General features: G+C 37.6%; 1 protein-coding gene across 1 annotated transcript in view; it reads left to right on the top strand.

Annotated features, from left to right (window-relative positions):
- VPS24.1 (SNF7 family protein) overlaps nt 1–1887 on the top strand; it is a 31838-nt gene extending 29951 nt beyond the window's left edge. The window contains exons 5-6 of the mRNA XM_006851230.4: nt 1285–1479; nt 1568–1887. Coding sequence (XP_006851293.2) covers nt 1285–1479; nt 1568–1648 — 276 coding nt within the window. The 3' untranslated portion in view covers nt 1649–1887. The remainder of the gene's footprint in view (nt 1–1284; nt 1480–1567) is intronic.
- Nucleotides 1888–15771: the final 13884 nt, after the last annotated feature.

The raw sequence follows: 15771 nt of genomic DNA, 5'->3' as shown, positions 1-15771 counted from the left end.
CCATCTCATATTTGTAAAAAATATTAAAAAAATCTAATAAATGAAAGACCAAAATACCCCCCAAAATTTGAAATTCTTAGGTGTCTTTTGGTCATTTTTATTGGACTTAATTATATTTTAAATAGTTTTTGCAAGTGTGTTATGATAAGAAGAACGGATGCCCAAAATTCAAGCTGAATCAGATCAAGAACATTATAAGATATACAATATTTACTATTAAAAAGTGAGACTGGAGTGTAAATATAAAATATATTTATTATTCTATTGTTATAGTTTGAAAATAAAATGGATTTTTGTTGTTAATTTCCTGATATTTTAATTTAAATGAATATGGGTATTTGAAATTCCTGTATCTCGTGGTGCCTTTTAATAAGCAATTTAATAAGGGTATTTTAAAATTTGTACCTAGGGACTTGACTATTTCTATATTTAATTCACAAAATTAAAATATGACCATGTAAGATCCTCTAATTTACACACATTTCACCTTTTTTTTTCCTTTTAAACAAATAATGAGCTGGTGAATACGGGTATCTTGAATACCTTTATTTTGGACTTTATGAGAAAAGGATAAATAAATTTCCCCAATTGCAAATATTCTTGAATTTGGATAATTGAATAGCCTGGATTTTACTCTTTTATATAATGATGAACAGCATGACTATTTGGTTTTTGAAATCCTCTTATTTGGTTGCTGTTATATCGTTTTGAAGGCACCAAATAAGGGTATTTGAAATAGGCCTATATCACTAGAACTGATTTTCTTTGCAGCTGCTGTGACAATCACATGGGGAAAAGCATACCTTGTTTCAAAATCTTATAACATAGATCTCCCTTGTCTTTGAAAGAGTAACTCTCATGGCTTTTCTCTGGTTTAAGGCCGAAGTTCTTGGTTCTCCTAGCTTCTTCACAATAAAAAATAGAACAATACCCAATTTTCAGAAATATTTATCTGCAGATTCTTCTTTCCGATAATATCTCTTCCTCTTTCACCAACCATATCTGCTGTCTCATTCAGTAGTTGTACCTGTCAGGGACCTAGAAGCTGCAGTCAGTATTCCTATTTGTATGAGGATGTCAAATCGGGATATATGGGTTTGCTTCAATTTTTTTCCGTTGATATTTGTGTATATTACTTTATGCATTTCAAGATGTCACTCATGGTCTGTAAATACTTTCTAAATGGTGTAATTCTAAGTAATTTTTTAATATTATCTACAAAACACGATTGAGAAAGGTTTTATGGGTCTTCTTACTCACTATATTGGGTTGTATGATTTACAGGCAGGGGTAATCGAAGAGATGGTAAATGATGCTGTGGACACTGCACTGGATTCAGAAGATATAGAAGAGGAAATTGAAGAGGAAGTGGATAAGGTTTTGACAGAAATTGCTGGAGAAACAACTGCGCAACTACCGGAAGCTGTAAGAAAAGAGAGAGTACAACAACCTGCCCAGAAGGGAAAAGCACCTCAAGAGGTATGCTAACTGTTACTATGATTTGTGGTTTTGCACCAAATAGTCAACTGAACAGAACTTGAATGCATAGATAAAAATCTCTGTGCAGCAAGAAGCTATTGCCGAGGGTTTGGATGATGAAAAGGAACTCGAGGAGATGAGGGCACGCCTTGCGAATGTACGGTCGTAGTGATCATGGTCTCAGATTGAATGTAACAAGTGGAGCAGTGTTTATTGCCATGGTTGCTGTTGTAAGGGCTTCTGCCCCAAGCCTCTATAAAGTGCTAGCAATTTCCAAACTTTGAAACTAATCTTAGTAAGAAATGTGCCATTATGTCATGACAAGCTGTCCTGTAATGTAGCTTTTAGTATCTAACATCCCAAACATGAGTAATGAGTAATCAATCGGTTGGTACATATTTTTTACAATACCATTTTTCATTTTTTATCTTTTTTATTTGTGCTTTGATTTAAAGTCGATGACATTTGCATACTACTTCTTGGGAAAGGCTTCTTAATTTTGTTTATCCCTTTCGTGGTGATATCCGCAAAAAGTCCCCAAGATTCATTAATGATGAAACTTGCCCTCCTGCTAGTAATGTTCATGGTTAAATTCATCAAGAAAAAGAGAAAAACTCCATAAGTACTGTAGGAAGAGAGGAATAAATAGAAAAAACTCCCTAAATTCAGGGCCTCTATCTAGATGTACCCGACACAACACAACCCTTACCTCAAAAGATCCAAAACCTTCTACTGTCCCCGCACCCCCAATAAGCCACAAGACGTACTTCTATAGAATTCCCTGAACAGACTTCCAAAACTCGATCCATACTCCTACTATGACACATCACTTAAGCAACCAGGCCGGGGTTGCACCGAGAGATCTGCAATTGTGCATGGTGACTTACTTTTAAGTGGTGCTTTTGGTTGATACATATCCTTGAACATTGCATAAGGTTGCAGCCTTAAACAATAAGGTCCATCTCTAAATTTTATCATAAATATAATTTTGATATAAATTTTTTTTAGGATGGCTTGATAATCTATTTTTATCTCTAATTATAACATTTTAAACTCTAAAAATGGTTCACATCAAGTGGATCTATAATCACATGAAAGTCTTGAAAATGATCAGTTTAGATAATGTGTTGTAAGAAATACTATTTTAGTGGATTGAAAATTTTTTTTTTTTTTTTCATATTCTTTTTTTTTTTTTTACTAAAAATACTTACTTTTTATTAACTAGTAAAATGAAAGTATGCATCATTTAGAACAAAATTGAAGAAATTGCCCAATAGTCCAATAGGACCCTCTTCTTGGCTGGATCATTAACTATCCCATTTAGCCTCCCTGTACACGTGTTGAAGGTTAACCACCAATGGAGATAGAAAATCCATAACCTGCAATCAAATTGATATAAACCACCATGGAGGCTTGGATAAGGATGAGCACCAAATTAATGACATTGGGATAGTCCCCCTCAATGATGAGTGAATTTCCCAAACTTCTATTCCTCCACAGAGAAAGCCCTTGAAGCAAAGCCAGCGATTAAGCATGATTAGCTGACACAATCCCCATGGTCCCGCATAACAGAAAACTACTCCTCCCTCCGAGTCCCTACATACACCTCCCACACCTGCACTCTTGGATACCCCATAAATTACCTTGGTAATACTGAACCAACTCTAAACTGTATGAAGAATCCTATTTTGTAGTTCAGTAATCTCCATCTAAACATCATCAAAAGTTCTTCTATTTCTTTCCAACCAAACCTCCTATATAATGGCCCCTCTCAAAATATCCCATAACACAGCCCAACCTGTTGAAAAATCAACCAACTTAAACTGTGATGGTAGATTAGACAAAGAGCCAGGCATAACCATGGATACCTCGACTAAATGCAAGGCCCATTGCCATATATTCAAAGTATATGGACAAAAAAAAAAAGATGGCCATATGCTTCCTCATCATTTTTATAAAGGATGCAAACATTCACCAACACTTTCCCCCTCTTTCTCAAATTATCAACAGTTAAATCCTTACCTTGGGCCATCACCCAGATAAAACATTGCACTTTAATAGGTAACTTCAATTCCTAGATCTCCCTCAAAGCCTCCTATCTCCATCTTATTCTATCATTAAATAACAAAGAATACAATGATTTAATCAAGTAAATACCGCTCACTTCACATTCCCAAGCAGTCTCATCTATGGCCTCGTTTGGGAGGTATACCCCAGCCAAAAACCCAAGCAATTCACTTAATTGCTCATACATAAAATTGGGAATCTTATTATAGCGAACACAAATATTCCAAAAAAAAATACCCCCCATTAAACTCCCCAATCTCACTCACCTTAGCCATAGGATTAACACATCTTTGAAAGAGGTCAAGGAACGCAATGGCTTCTTTAAAACCCATTTGTGGTGTCAAAATAGAGTCTCATTACCATTGCCAACATACGGCCTCGTCTATCTTATCATGAAAGTACACATAGAACAAATAAACTGCCATACATGAGATTGCGGTGAGCCACATCTACCCTGTTGAATGAGATTATTTGAATGATCAATCCCATATTTTGTAATCAATACTTGTTTCCAGATATGTTCCTCCGAATGCAAAGATCTCCACCACCAACTTAGCAATCAAAGCTCCATTGACTAGCTTAAGTTTGTGAATACGCAAACCACCATGCCTTTTGGATGTACAAACTCTATTCCAACTCACTAGATGAAATTTTCTATTGTCTCCAACAGACCCCTATAAAAAATTCCGGATAAGTTGCTCAGTCCTCTTAACAATGATTGAAGGTATAATCAATAATGACATTTGATAAATTGGTAAATTCGATAGTGACGACTTAATCAAAGTTAGCCTGCGTCCCAAAGACAAGTTCTTACCCTTCCATAGATCCCGCTTAATATTGGCATGTTGAACAATAGGACCCCACACCTCCATTGGCAATCTCGAGTCTGAAATAGGCATACCCAGATATTTGATAGGGAACACATCTACATAACAATTTAACACCTCAGCCACTTGATTAACAAAAGTATTCACACAACCAACCTCTATAATTAAAGTTTTTTCAAAATTGACTTTCAAACCTAGAGCCATTTCACAACATCTCAAAAATTTCCTTAAATATAACATTTCCTCCATCGTAGCCCCATAGAAAATAATTATATCATTAGCATACTGTAAACAAGAGATAGAGGGTGCATCCTGAGTGACTTTAAATCCTTGAAACCAATTTCTATTCTCCACATTAGTAGCATAAGATTAAAAGTATCCCTAACCAAAGTTAATAGGAAATGAGATAGAGGATCTCCATGACTGAAACCCCTTGTTGCTTTAAATAAACCTTTAGCACTTCCATTAACAAGAATAAAAAATTGGGCTGAGACAAGCAACCGGCCATCTATTTTCTCCACATGCTCCCAAAATCCATATATCGCATAATCTCATCCTCAACTTTCCACTCTACCCGATTGTATGCCTTTCCATATCAAGTTTTATCAAAATCCCTGGTTTAGAACTCTATGTTCTAGCATGTGGATATTTCTTGGGCAATTAGAACCCCATCTATAATCATCCTACCAATGATGAAAGCTGATTGAGAGCCCGATATTAACAGAGGGAGAACCCTTGTCAATCTTTCTGCCAAAACCTTAGAAATGATCTTATAAAGGCTAATCACATGACTAATTGAGCAAATATCATTAATCCTTAAAATAGAATTTTTTTTTTTTTGGATAAGAGCTATATAAGTCGAATTGATCGTCCATGAAGAATAGATCAAGGAATTCGTTAACTGTTTCCAGCAACTCAACGTTTACCAAGGCCCAAAACTTATGGAAGAAAACCAAATGATAACAATTTGGGCCAGGAGTCTTATCCCTTGAAAACAAAAACACCACCCTTTTCAATTCATCTTCATCTACTTTTTTCTCCAAATCCACAACCAAATTATTAGGAAGGATTTTAAAAGGAACTCCAATCAAATTTACTTGAAAAGGAATTTCTGAAGAAAATGTTCTTTGAAAATGGTTAACAAATTCCAAATCCCAAGCAATTGAGTCACTGTCCACCACCCCCTGGAAAACAATACTAGAGATGATAAATATCATTCTGCCTTCTTCTCACATTAGCAATCTATTTATACTTGAAATTGCAGGTAGAGGACTTCGCCCCCGCCTTGATTTCGGTGCAAACAAATCAATGAGTTGATAGAGTATGGGTCCCGTTAAATTACATTCCGAGGGAATTGGGTCCTAAGATCTTGTCCCTCTCGGATCTCCAACAAAGCCGGTTTCCCTACTATCTTAACCTTAAAACTTAACCAAGAAGGCTTTTGAAAGGAGGTTAGAGATAAAAGAAAAATTTTAAGAAAATAGATTTAGAAAGAAAAAAAACGAGGAGAACCACAAGTAAACAACTAAACTAGGAAGATGCAAATAAACATAAGTGAATAATCTAACTATAAGATGTAGGAAGCATGAGAAATTAAAGAGCATGGAGATAAGAGAGTGAGTTTAATCTAAACATACATGACATAGAATGAAAGAGAGAGAGAGAGAGTATTATGGAAATACGAGCATGATTATGAAGAAGGAAAGAGATGAGGTCCTCGTCAATTAGGCAAATAGATATACGTATGAAATGCGAATAAAGATAATAATATAACATGAGAAGAAATAAAATGAGAGAGAAGAAAGTTGATACTAACAAATAACATGCATCGAGAGTAACAAAAATAAATACAAGAAAGAGATAGAAGGAAAGAGCGTAAGGAGTGTTAAGATGAATGAGATAAAGAGAATTAGGGAGTGATTCATTAAAAGGGGAAAAGAAAAATAGATGAGTACAGATTACTAATAGAAGATAATGAAAGACGGGAAATATAAATGTAATAAAAAAGTGATGAGAGATATCCACATTATTGAATGAATAAAAAAAGAAAAGAGAAACATGTAATGAATTAGAAGAAGTAAATATAACAAGAAGAAAGAAAACAACCACACACTAAAAGAGATGAAAGATTGGGGTGAGAAGAGAGAGTGTCCATACTATCAAGTAGAGAAAACTATCAGAAATCATTAATGTAGCAAAACCAAGAGAATAGATGCTCATAAGAGATATAGAAAGCAAATCTACACTAAAGAAGATCGGAGAAAACGGGGATCTGTATCGTAATAGAAGAAAATGGGAAAAAAAGAATAAACACCACAAACATCAAGAAATGAAGATTACTCTGAAGAGGAAATAAACTATTTAATGAAGAGAAATGGAGATAAGGATGAGAGGGGAAGATCTATATTACTACATAAAGAAAATACGAAAGAGAAATAAATGTTACAAATAAAAAATAATAAACACAACAAGGAAAAGGAAAAATTATCATATAATGAAGGAGATAAGAGGAGAAAGAGAATGATAAACCTACACCATGAGATAAACAAAAGAGAAAAGGTGAATAGATACCAAACAAAATAAAAGATGAAAATAAGATTAAATGCTAATCAACAAGAACTATAAATAAGAGATTTGAAGGAGTGAGAGAAAGAAAAGGAACTAACTATAACTAAACAAAGACAATAAATACTATATTAAATGAAAAGCCCAGAGAGATGAAGGGCTCATAAATAAAGAAAAATAGGGTAAAAATCATAAATGTGAATAAACAGTAATAAATGCAAGAAACAATAAGAAAAGCAAAAGAAAATGATGCTTTAGGATGGGCTCCCAGGTCTATCGCCTAGAGTCGGCGCCAATTCAGATCGTATGGTTGCACGCACAGTCAATCTCGAGCTTTCTCAGTTCTTAACAGGGCAAATAGAAATAGGAAAAAGAGGGCCCGAAAAGTCTGATTATCCGAACCGCCGTCAGTTTGAAGTGTAAGTTGAAGGAGTTTGTAGTTGTAGTTTTGGATTCAAGGGTTTGGGTGAAAAGGAAATTTGCTCAAGTAGGCTCACCTTGGGGCTTTTCTCTCAACCTCAAGTATATGATTAAGATCAAGAGATTTTTGTACATAACCTAGGCTCAAGATTAAGATAACTTAGATCTTATGCTGGAGGCAAAGAAGGGCTATTTATAGACAAAATAGACCCATGACAGCTTGTAGGATGGTTTTGTGCAATTTTTGGGTCATCAAAACTCTGGCAACACTTGGATATGTGTTGACGCCAGTTAGAATGGCACCATGTCATTGATGTTATAATAATAACGGTCAGTGAACATTAATTGCTCATTAATGCAGCTTTGGTACGACCTGTCAGAATCTGACGCTATTCGCAATGGCGTCAGTGGCATTCCCTCTGCCTTCAAATACTATTAGGGACACATGTCATGCTCTGGTGACTTTGATCCGGTTCAAATGAACCAATTACAAGTTGAAGCTATTATGATTGGCGATGGCGGCATTTGGACTGCCGCTATATACCAGCACACCGTCTTGGTTGTACCTTAGTCTGATCATCAACGAATGAGAATTCGATAACCTTGATTCATATTAACGTCTGACATGTCAGTATGGGCCTGCCATGTCAACGCGTATGAGTTAACATGTCAGCCCATCACTTCAGTCACATTGGCCAGGCTGTTTCCTGCCTCGTGCAGGTCTTGGGACTTAGCGCTGGTTGAAATGGTGCTGGTGGCATTGCCACTGCCACCAACATGCTGGAGGCCTAGGTCTGGGTGTTGGTGGAAATGGCACCAAGTGTATGCCCACCTTGGTCTCTTCTTTTGCAACTGAGGTGCCTTCGGTATCTTGCCATCAGCCTTTTGGTAGGGCTTTGGTGCTCATTGCGGTAACATCAAAGCCTTCCTTTTAAAATGCTTCATGGTCAGGTCGTTCTGAGTTTGTCTTGCCTTATTTCTCCTCTTGTTGCCTTTGGTCTCATTGGAGCAATAAGGGTTTGTTGGAGGTTAGGTTTATGGAGAAAAGGTTCTAGTGGGGTGAATAGTTTAAAATATCTGAGTCATCTGCTTGGGACATTTCAACCTTTCCATAACTTCTCCAATTGAGATCGGGGTGTCTACAATTGCCCCTCTTTGTCGCTTGTGTCTCACTTGAGAGGTAAGATATAAAGCAACAAAGAATTAGACCATTATAGTAAACGAGTTGGGTGGAGGAGAGAATCTGGACTCTACATCTATAGAGTCGTGGCCTCATGAGAGAGGGGCCTGTCATATCTGGTGGTCTTGCCTAGGGTCCGGTGGTTAGCTTAGCTCATCGTTTGGGGCGTCGTAGGTTGGTCGCTCCCAGAATCATCGCTTGGGTCCCGAAGGTTGTAGCTCCATTTGTAGATTGTAGGCTGGTGTACCATTTTCCCAAGGATTTCAAGTCAAAATCGTCTTGTATGGAATGTAGTAGTTGAGAAGGGCAGAGATATCTCGTCTGAATAGATCACAGATGGCCTCAAATCAAAGGTGTGTTCCTAGGTTGTCTAAGGCTGGTGATGGCTTAGGAATTGAGATTTTTTCTTTTTGTTTTCTAGCTTTGAAGGGGGGAAAAGGGGTGGTAAGCAGTTTCTACTTGTCGTAGTTATTTCCCATTAGATCGAGTGACTATGAGTGTAATGTGATCATCATTATCGGGGCTGTTCCGACTCCTTTATTTTTGAAAATCATTTTTCAGAGCAAGAAAGTTTTGAAATCAGGGAGAAAGGTTTTTGAACAAATGCTAACACTGGGTTACAATTTGAACCAAAAAGATTCAAGGTATTGAAATGACGTACATAAAGTGAAAATTTTTATGAAATTCCAGACAGTGTTGTCACTAGTGCTGAATTTTTGGGTTTTAAAAGAGAGATATTTTTGAAAAGTTTAAAATAAACTTGGTTTGCCTTTTAAACTCATGCGATCGAGGAGCCATCCAAACAGTTTAACATCATGAGGTAATGGGCGAGGTAAGTGGTTTAACCTCAGGAATCCATGGACGAGTTAAGCAGTAACATCTTGCATCCATGGATGAATATCGAATATGACTGCCCCTAGAGGGTATTGCCAATATCCGTTGGGAAGTATTTAGGGGACATTGGCTTTCGTCAATCAATTGATTATTTGGGGGTTTTGATATCCTTCTTCAGCCTGATTCAGGTCAATTTGGAAAGTGAAAGAGGTGGAGATTTTGCCAAGGTCGCTAATGAGTTATGATCGTCTCCAAACGACAGAGGGGCATTATGGTCTTTTGCTGACATGTGCCCCTGAGGGAATCATTCATCAGGTCTGGCTTACTCCATTTGGGTCGGTATGATATTCTTTTGGATCTGTTGGGGGTTATTGCAAAATTGTGGGTCATAAATTTTGGGCGACATTGGGAATTCCTTTGGCAGCATTCGAAACATCTTCAGGCATTTTCTTCATTTGACGACGAGGGTCCTTAAGGGAGTCTTCCATTACTTCCGGCATGCCCATTTCTTTGGCTGATTGGATTTATCTCTGATCCCTTAGGGGTTGAATGTGAAATGGTAAGTCATATTGTTGGGCGACATTTGAAATGTCTATGACGACATTCTGAATGGCTTCAAACAGTCAAGGGGTATTTTGGTCGTTTGATGACACATGCCCCAAAGGGATCTTCCCTCGTTATGATCCTGCCCGGATTTTGGCCTAATAGGACATGTCTCTGATCCCTTGGGGGTTGGCAGTGATGAGAAAAATCATGGGGCTTGGTGTTTGGTATTTTTAGCTATGTCCTACGATTCTAAGGAATGTCTATTGACTTGGACCATCCTGTTTTTAGTAGAAGCCTACTATCCTGGTCAATTTTTGAGGAATTTTGGTCATCCCCAATAGGGCTTACCGCAGACCCCCATCTTCACTTTTCCTAAGATCCTTGATGGTCGGAGGTATCGAACGAGTTTGGATCATTTCATTGCACAATGGGGAGACCATCATGACCTCCAGGAGGTTGCCCCTGAGAAGGTGCCTTTTAAGCTGCTTGAGGCGTATTGTCAAGAGTGTTACCAGTCTATCTGGTCATTTGTCTTCTGCTCTCCTTGGTTCCAGCATTTTGTTCATGACATTTCATATATGAGGCAGATGAGAGACGAGGTGTCCCAAGGAGGAGTGACCCTCCAGACTCTTCAAGTTAGCTTTGATTGTTTGCAATCCCAACCTCGTGAAGTTTTCTAGGTTTGCGCTCAATTGGAGCTAGAGAGAATTGATTTGTCGCACTTGATCCCTTCGGTGGTGACTACTTCATAGGATGTCCCTTCTCCTGACGCTCCTTCCCCTGTTCAATTGAAACCTTCAGGGGCTGCCCTTCGGGATATAGAGTGTCCTCAATCTCAGGTGGTGGTCCTTCGAGCTGACTCAGAAAGATGGAGGTATGAGAGGGTCGGTTTCCTTGCCTTTGTTTACCTTCCACTCTTGTTCTTCTCTCTTTTACCAATATTTTTCTTCTCTCGTAGGATTCTGCAATTGCGGAGTCTAAGGACAGAAGGCTGGTCGGGGTGCCTGGGTCATGGGCATGCTCGAGGTGCTCATTGCGCCTGGCGCCCCCTCTCGGACATCCGTGTGGCCTCATGAGTGGTACGCTTTTGCTTCTCTCACGATGTCACGTGTGCGGCTAGGCACGTCCAACTTTGTGAGAGGATTTTAAAGAACAACGAAAAGATGGATTAAAGCATCTACTTCCACGGTTGGGGTCGTGGGAAAAGCCCTAGCAAAAACGCTCTCTTAGATCACTTCACGAAAGCCCTCCGACTGTCTATCAGCGTGGTTTCGACGCGGATCCCTTTCAAACATTAATACTTCATTTCAGTTCTTTCTTATAAACTACTATGTGAATTCTACTGAAATGCTCCTCTTTGATGGGTTCTGTAAGTGAGTGGCTCTGATATGGTTTGGGAATGGGAGAGGGGAATGTCCTCTCACAACTTGAACACTATATAACGGGGTGGTTGAGACAGCAAGAGGATTAAAATTCTAAAAAATATTAACTCAGGATGACTACAAGTTGAGTAAATGGGTTCCAGAAAAACAATATCTCTTACAACCACAATTTACTGTGTGAGAAGGTAGTTAGAGCAGTAACCCTAGAAATAAATTTCTAAAACACAATCTTAGGATCAAGTGTTTCAAGTGATGAGAAAGGTGATCAATGAAATAAAGGGGGTAAATATGGACGGCTAGGCGCGGGTGAAGAAATGGATGTTGGTGAGTCAAATGTTTGGGAGTGAGTGTGAAAATGCCTGAACGCGGGTAGCTGAGTGTGATGTGAGTGAGGGACGATGAGTGCACGTTAGAGCGCATGTGGACGAGTGCGCGTTAAAGTGCAGGTGGATGAGTGTGCGTTAAAGCGCAGGTGGACGAGTGCGTATTAAAGCGTAGGTACACGAGTGCGTGTTAAAGCATGGGTGGACATGTGCGCATTAAAGCACGAGTGGATGAGTGCGCATTAAAGCGGGGGTGGATGAGTGCGCGTTAAAGCGCAGGTGGACAAGTGTGTGTTAGAGCACAAGTAGAAGCAGAGAGGGAGTAAGGTCTGCCCTCAGCACAGGTCAATGTACGCAGGCGACAAAGAATGAGAGAGGAGGGAAGGTGAGAGGGAAAGGAGGAGAGTAGAGAGAATGGACTTATGTTATGTGTGTTCCTAGGTGCACCTCCATGAGTCCACTTGAGGCATGTGAAAGAGAAGGTTTGGGTTTAGATGTAGTGTGGTGTATGGGACGGGTTAAGGTGGAATGGCGGTGCAGTGTATGTTGGTCTAGGGGTATTTCTCTCTCTAGGAAAATGTCTCTCTCTCCTCTCTCGTTGGTCTCGAACTCACAAGCAAAATCACAGTAGTTAAGCAAGGCACTCCAAATGCTCAAATATTATTAGAATTCAAAGACCAACCTTCCAACTTTTCCTCTTTTCACCTCTCTTTTTTCACAAGTGACATGGGTTTCCTTATATAAAGAAACCACTAAATAGGGGTGGAATGCTCAAAAGTACTCCAAATTGTCAAAAATTATAGAATTAACGAATAAAAATAATCATCCCAAAATTGGACCAAATGACCAAACAGCCCTTAAGCACTTTTCTGCAAATGATAAAACCATCAATCCATGAGGGGCCTCTTGCCATGGTTGGTCTTCAAGAGCTTTTCTTGACACTTATGATAGTAATTCAGGTGATCAATCATCATAAAATCGATGCTTGCATTCTTGTGAACGTTTTGATACCTTTTGATTGCCTTGAAACATATTTTTCAGGAAGAACCCAAAATTCGGCCAAGTTCATAAACTTTGCAAATCTTTAACCATCAATGTAGCTTGATATGTGATGTTCCAAGTCTTCATTTTTGTCACAAATTGTAGAGGACACTGTCACAATCATTTTACAGTAATTTTCGTCCGTTTTGGTCTGGATTTAAGCTTTTTCCAATTTCGTGAGGTTGCTAGAAAATGGGTTTTTGGCAAGTAGAAAAACGTGCCTTTCTTCAACCTCAAAATTTGCATCATCCGGCTTCCAATTATGTATAAAACTTGTGCCAAACTGTAGCTCTTCGACACACGGTCGCAACAGATCCATTTTTGCGATGATCCGTCATTGGAATCTTGAGCTATGGCCTTCCACAGAATTAGATGTTTTCTTATGAATTTGCACATTTCCAAGCACATCTTCTCTCCGAAAATTCTCTCACTTCAGGTCATGGCAAGATGCGTGCTTTAAGTCTTTTTTACTATGAAGAGAAAACAAGATACTTTTACATGTTGCGTTTTCTTTTATATTATGCAGTTCCAATATTTATCACCCTTCACATAAAGTATCACATCTCCCCAGCATGGTATTACCTCTCTTTGAAGTTTTTGTGTTATAAACCATACTCATGGCACACTATAAAACTTTGACTGAGCCTGAAAAATGCTTCCATTATAATGAGTACAAAGATGTTCCTTAACACGTCACATCTTTTGCTTTACTGCATAATAGAATATGAGCATCCCATAATAAAATTATGATATCTTTCAACACAAGAAGAGTTTATCCCTAAAACTTTTGAACATGAAAATAAACTCAAAATTACAAAGTCAATACTCAATGCCATCCCCAAATCACATCATTTAGTGAGTTTATCAATTAGCAACATATACATCACAATACAATTTTCTTAACAGAAAATCAAGTTGTGCACCTCTTAATAAAACAATTATTTCTTCGAATCCTCAAAAAATTTCTTCCTGAAATATTTTAAGTTAAAACTAGACTAAAAACCAAAATATAACTTCATTGTGTGAATCCTAAATAATATTTTTCTTCAGAGAAATAAATAAGTGACATTCATGTCACAAAATATATCACACTGCAGAATTCTAAGAAGAACATTATCTTGTAAACTTGCATTTTCTCTCTACCCATATAGAGTTTCCTTTCCAAACCCTTTTTGTTTGGAAGTAGACACAAAATAGAAAAATATACCTTTCTAAACAGGCATCGTATCACTATGTTAAGTAATATTGACAAATATAGATATTCACATCTTAATGAAACACATCAAACTGTCGAATTCAAGATGACACCTCTCTAAGAATTTCTTTTTGATTTTCCATTAAGTTTTCTCTCTCAAGTAACTTTTGTTAGAAACTAGACTTAAAATGGCAACTTGAAAACTCAATTGTGGCCCAAAAATCATTTTGTTAAGGATAGAAGTAAAATTTTGACATTCAAGTCACATAAACAATTTTCGTTGCAGAAACCAACATTTGTGCACCATTCAATAAAATCAACATACATTTGAAACCACAAGGGCTTGTTTCATTCAATAAAATGACTATATCTTTTAAACCACAATGATTTGCTTCATTCAATAAAATGGCCATATCTTTGAAACTACAAGGGTTTGCTTCATGATATTATTTTTGTTTGAAGGTGGACTCAATTTTATGAGTTACAGTCAAATATTACCCAAAAATAAAAACGATTTGCTTCGTGGAAAAAATTCATGACACTTAATGTACAATTCTTGAATTTTATATGGATAGAAGTAGTGAAAAAAGATATGGAGACTTTTGGTCTTACTAAATGTATGACCATTGATAGAGAATAAAGGTATATGATTCATATAGCAGACCCCAATCAATTACAATGTGCTAGCAACGGGTCTGACCAACCTTGCCCCTAGTCCGTCCCTTATCCTCATAGGGTTGGCCCATGCCCAAGTAGATCGGTCTAAAGAGGCTTGAGCTCCGTGGGGCCTAATCAAACTAGGTTGGGCAAAATAATTATTAAAAATAAAAGGTTTATGTTACTCACACTATAGAGCATTTTATAATTGTACTCAATAAAATTTTGACACTTACATTGTCTTATTATGTACATGGTGCATTTTTAGAAAAAGGGTATTTTTGGTCATACGGGTGTGAAATTATCCATATGGGGTGTGACATCACCCATATGGAGGATACTAGTGGTATCTATGTGGGTGATGTCACACCCATGTGGATGATGTCACACCCCTCCTAATTATAAAAATGACCTTACTAAAAAAAAAAAGGATAAATTAGAAAAAAACCCCTAAAATCATACCTTCTAGAGAACTTACCCCAACCAAGTTTCTTTTAGAATTTACCCCAATTTTAAGTTTTTTAACAAATACCCCCAAGTCATAAAAAAGGTAAAATGAATACCAAAATTCCCTTGGGAAACATGTGCGCCAACACAAAATGGGGGTGGGGCATGTGGTTTCGCACAAAATGGGGGCAGTCTGACACTTTGCTTCTAGAAACTATGGGGATGTTGGGGAACCAGGAAATCTATTACGTGAAAATAGATTACAAGGAAATATGACATTTCCATTGTTTGGGTACACTTTAATGGAAAGAAAATGGAAAAAGATTACCTAAGATTTCCCAAAAAATCAGGAAATCTATTATGCGCAGTGAATGGTGAAAAATCTATTACGCGCTTGATAGGTAATCGAGGGAAATCTTGGGACGCATATCTCGGTGACTTTCACTGCCCAAAAATAATGTGATTTACCTCCTAATAAATCACAAAAAAAATAAAAATAATTATTCAGCTAGCACCTAAAACACGATAGCCCCATCGTCTGCAACTAATAGTTCCATTTACAAACCGAATCACGCATATATTTAAACCTAAAAAATCACACAGCAACACCATGTTCTTCAACTAGCAGCTAAAACCGGGTAGCTCCATAGCTATTGTTATTTTCAGATATCAAATATTTATTTTTTGGGTTCTGCAATCACAATTGTAGCTATTGTTCCAAACAAATAAACGGATTTGTGTTCTTTGCTAAGATCAGTCTGTTATTTTTTCTTTTTTGCTTGCTGATAAATTTGAAATACTTGAGTTC

The sequence above is a fragment of the Amborella trichopoda genome, chromosome 7 (genome assembly GCF_054954075.1).
Source record: "Amborella trichopoda isolate Santa Cruz 75 chromosome 7, AtrichopodaSantaCruz75HAP2 v2.0, whole genome shotgun sequence".
Taxonomy (NCBI): Eukaryota; Viridiplantae; Streptophyta; class Magnoliopsida; order Amborellales; family Amborellaceae; genus Amborella; species Amborella trichopoda.
The sequence above is the reverse complement of the archived record's forward strand: the minus strand, read 5'-3'. Positions and strand labels throughout refer to the sequence as shown.